The sequence below is a fragment of the Podarcis filfolensis genome, assembly GCF_964270895.1.
Source record: "Podarcis filfolensis genome assembly, chromosome: 2".
Taxonomy (NCBI): domain Eukaryota; kingdom Metazoa; phylum Chordata; class Lepidosauria; order Squamata; family Lacertidae; genus Podarcis; species Podarcis filfolensis.
The window spans coordinates 110,772,328-110,776,804 of record NC_139605.1 but is presented as its reverse complement, the minus strand read 5'-3'; the positions used below and the strand labels follow the sequence as shown (position 1 = coordinate 110,776,804).

At 46.8% G+C, this 4,477-nt stretch overlaps 1 protein-coding gene across 1 annotated transcript; it reads right to left on the bottom strand.

Annotated features, from left to right (window-relative positions):
• Positions 1–520: 520 nt before the first annotated feature.
• LOC310758141 (uncharacterized protein) lies at positions 521–2,692 on the bottom strand (the record flags this gene model as incomplete). The annotated part of the gene is made up of 2 exons (XM_083604073.1): positions 2,101–2,692; positions 521–1,715 (listed from the first exon to the last, which is right to left on the bottom strand). Exon 2 carries the CDS (start codon positions 1,712–1,714, stop codon positions 521–523), a length of 1,194 nt encoding a protein of 397 aa, XP_083460199.1. The 5' UTR covers position 1,715; positions 2,101–2,692.
• Positions 2,693–4,477: the final 1,785 nt, after the last annotated feature.

Here is a 4,477-nt window from a genome sequence, read left to right as displayed (position 1 = left end):
GCAGAGGCCTTCTCAGTGGTGGCGCCTTCTTCATGGTGATCCACTACTGCTTTAAGGGAGGTCTTGGAATAAGTAGATTTGTTGCTGATCCAAAACACCCACCCACCCCACTCACACATGAAAACAAAGACCACCACAGCCAACTACAAATGAATAACCACACCCTCGGCCACCCGACCCCACCCCCACCCATCTTTCCCCCCCTCCACCTCTTTCCCCTTTCCTTCCTAATGTCTCAACAAATGAAAATAATTTGTAAAAATGTTACATGGGGGGAAAAACATGAGAGAGAGACATTGCACACTTTTGTAAATCAACAAAATCTTTAATAAATAAATAAATAAATAAATAAATATTATTTTAAAAAAATCATAAAAAAGAGGCCTCCTCATCTGAAGGACATCAAAGCCCACCTGAAGTCCCAAAATCCCTGAAGTCCTGATCCACGCAGATCTATGCGTGTATGCAGCGATCTGCGTGGATCTGCATCTGATAGTTTACGACTTCCTGTTGTAGGGAATCACATGTATAATCGTATGTTTGGGGACATCAGGTGGCCTTTGATGTCCTTCAGGTAAGCTTTGGGTGTATGGCTTTCCTCCATCTCCACTGCGCAGGATTCCTCTGGAATGACAAGATCACTTGCACAGCTTTCCTCTATCTCAACTGTGCAGGATTCCTCTGGAATGACAAGATCACTTGCACAGCTTTCCTCCATCTCAACTGTGCAGGATTCCTCTGGAATGACAAGATCACTTGCACAGCTTTCCTCCATCTCAACTGTGCAGGATTCCTCTGGAATGACAAGATCACTTGCACAGCCTTCCTCCATCTCAACTGCGCAGGATTTGACAAGATCTTCCGCATGGGTTTCCTCCATCTCCACTGCGGAGGATTTCTCTTGAATTACCAGGTCCAGCAGAGAACCACACTTTGAACAAGTAGTAAGACTCTCGCTTTTCACCGCACTTCTTGGGGTAATCACCACTACAATTTCTATTTGAGATGTATCTGTTGTGGTGGTCCTGATGCAGCATCTCTCCATCCCAACCAATGCTGCACTCAGCAGCTGGAAACCCGCAGCGATATAGCCTAGATAAATAGAAGGTCCAATATGCTGCTCGCTGGGAATTTGAGGCAATTCAAAAGTTTCAGGGAAGTCAATTCCCCCATTTTGTAAGACAGCAGACATGTTCCACATCACGGAAATCAAGACGAGTATCCCTGCTGGTAAGTTCAGCAGAGCTCCAAGCCCAAAAAAGGTTAAGAGAAAATCCTTATGTTTTCTGGCTTCGAACACATTGCAGAGGGCGAATGACTGTAATCCAAGGGCCGCTGAATTCATAATGGCAGCTAAGGCCATTAAGTCCTGAGCAATAAAAATTTCCCTCGGGAGGTTTGGATGTTGTTCATGGAGCTCTTCACAATGGTAATAATGGTTTCCGTCGTTAGAAGGGTCTTTCAAAAAACAGACCTGCCAGATTCCAATCCATATGTTTCCAGATCCAATTCCCTTGGCGTTTTCCACACGCCACACTCTCCAGTTGACAAGGGCTGCTGAGGCAATGCACATCATCCAGGCCATAATATCCATCAGGTATGCACACAGCTGGAGGCAGGACACTAATCTCAGCCACCTGACCACCAGGGAGCCTTCTTTCACCCGCAGGGGGGGTTTGGAGAGGAGGGGAGCAGGGGAGACATTGGAAGACATCCTGGAAACAAAAGAGAAGACAACATGCAGTGAGAGAGGGAATAACAAACATGTCTAGTCATTGAAGGACATCCTCCCTCCTGCCTTCGTCCTTCCATGCACAGAAAGAAGCAGCAAAAGAAAGAGTTCCCCTGCTCTCTCTCTCCCCCCCCCCCGCCCGGTTAGGTATAGACATCTGATCCACACATACTTTCTTCCAGCAAACTGCTACTGATTTAATATACTCTTGCACTGTTCCTGTGAAAATGGCCAGAACCTCAGCAACCTGTTGTAGATGGGAGCTGCTCATGTTTCGCTGTTCTGCTATCTGCTACTGCACCTATCCTTTTCCACCGAGCATAAACACAGCTATGGCATAGTGAGGAATGTTTAATCCATAAACTTACGTGAAATGCCTTCCTCAGCTAGAGTCTAGCGTGCCAGGAACAGAGCAGGTATTTGCTAGGTATTCCTGAGCCTCAAGAAGACTGAGCTGTTGGCCACTGAGCTGACGTTCGCCTGAGCAGCCGGCCAGCCACAGCAGCAACTGCTCTGCAGAATTCTTAGGTCAGTTACAGTTACAGTTAGAATCCTGACAACAACACAAATCATAACTCCAGGGTACTGGTCATTTGGAACATCAGGAAAGTGGAAAATGGGAGGGAACTCAGTTCCCTTCTTTCCCAATGCAGAGTGTCTATTCCAGGACACTGCGCAGTTAAAACACGTTCTTCCTGAAGCCAGATTCAGAGCAGTTCCAGCAGTAAAAATGGTGATGTGTGTATCTCAGTACACATTTGTTTGATGGTCCTGAATGCATTTCATAAAGGATCTCCATGTACAAGAAAGGCTAATAGCATGAGGCCCTGAACAATAAGAATTGCCTTGGCAAAATTATTGAAGACTCCTTACAAACCTATCGTTCTTCTTCCCCATCCCATCTTGTTTGGACATTATAGTAAGGGAGAAGATCTTAGCTCTTTTCCTTTGCACTGGGATTACATGAAATTTGTGCCAGGGGACCCCATCACTCACACCAATACGGGAAACACCATTTTCAGAACCTAGGTGCCCATGATTTAAAATCGCTTTCCTAAGACACTTTAGTCAAAATATTTGTGTTGCTTTCTTTCCGTTCCTTTCTGTGTTGATGCTCCGAATGTGAGCTGTTCAGCTGCATGCAGTTACCACTGAAGTGTGTGTGTGTGTGTGTGTGTGTGTGTGTGTGTGTGTGATTAACATTCGGCCAAGCAATGGGCCTAAATCCATCTATTTCACCTGAAATAACTTTGGGAGCCAGCCTTTAAAAATCTAAAGTAGATATCAAATTCAGAGGAATTAAAAGCTGTCATCTTTTTGACTATTTTAAACACCTTAGAACATACACAAATGTTAATGTTTGAAGGAAGGCAGCAAATGGAGCATTGGAGCCATCCATTCATCCCAGGAGGTGTGACCATTGATAAGATGAAGCACTTTCACATCGCATGGCAGTGTGCAGTGCTTTTAAAAAGGTAAAGGTAAAGGACCCCTGACAGTTAAGTCCAGTCACGGCTCTGGGGTTGTGCCACTCATTGGCTTTACTGGCTGAGGGAGCTGACATTGGTCCGCAGACAATTTTTCCGGGTCATGTGGCCAGCAAGACTAAGCCGCTTCTGGCGAAACCAGAGCAGCGCACAGAAACGCCGTTTACCGTCCTGCCGGAGCGGTACCTATTTATCTACTTGCACTTTGACGTGGTTTGGAACTGCTAGGTTGGCAGGAGCTGGGACCGAGCAACGGGAGCTCACCCCGTCAAAGACGCAAGTCCAGTTCTGTATCTGCATGACATCATCCACACCCAAATGCTCTCCCATTCTGTTTCCCCCACTTAATCAGGATACGCCATCTCCATTGAAAACTCTGCTCAGTGACACCCATCCAACAGAAAAGTCCTGACCGTCTTCATGCAGATATACTTCTGTGCAGGGGTTTGGCCGACAAGTTCTTCCCGAGTGTGGGGATGTTTTCAGGGGCTCTTTGCTTTTCCCTGCCTCCCCTTTCATCCTCACCTGAGGAGATCTTGGCCATTCTCTTGACAGGGACCTCTGTTCTCAGGCCGGATTTCTGTTTTCCTTCATTCCTCCTTCTCCCGGTCTGGTTCACTGAGCAAATTAGAGAGAGGAGGTTTCATGCAAGTCAAGGTGTGCAATGGATCTTCAGGGCATTTGGAAGGAAGAAAAGGTTCAGGAACAAGCAACGCAGCAGCCTCCCAAGCGTAAAAACACATTTGGACATACCGCTCATGAGATTCCGCCCCCCCCCCCGCAGATATAAATGCAGAACATCCTGTTCTTCTATTAATATACAAAATGGGGTATTTCATATGATAAGAACAGAGGAAGCTGCCTTATACGGAGCCAGACCAATTTTGGGAAAGTGCTACATGGGCCAGTCCACCAATTGGCTACCAATGGGAAGACAAAATGGCTGCCAAATGGTGTGATATGAAATAAATATGCCTGGCTGTGGGGCGTGAAGGCCGCACCCTGCAAGACCCTTTCCACGTGGCCTAGGCCCAGACTCGTTAGCCCCACAAAAGAGGCTCCTCATGAAGCCAGAGGAACATGGCCTGGCTGTGGGGCATGATTCGAAACCTCCAGTCCCAGTCCAGTGCTCTAACCACTAAACCACACTGCCCCCCATTGCAGTCTATAACAGCCTGGAGGGCCACAGATGCCCCATATTCTCTGGCTCTGAGATTGCACAAAGTTTCCTTTCTCTCCCTTGTTGTGCAAAAAGAAA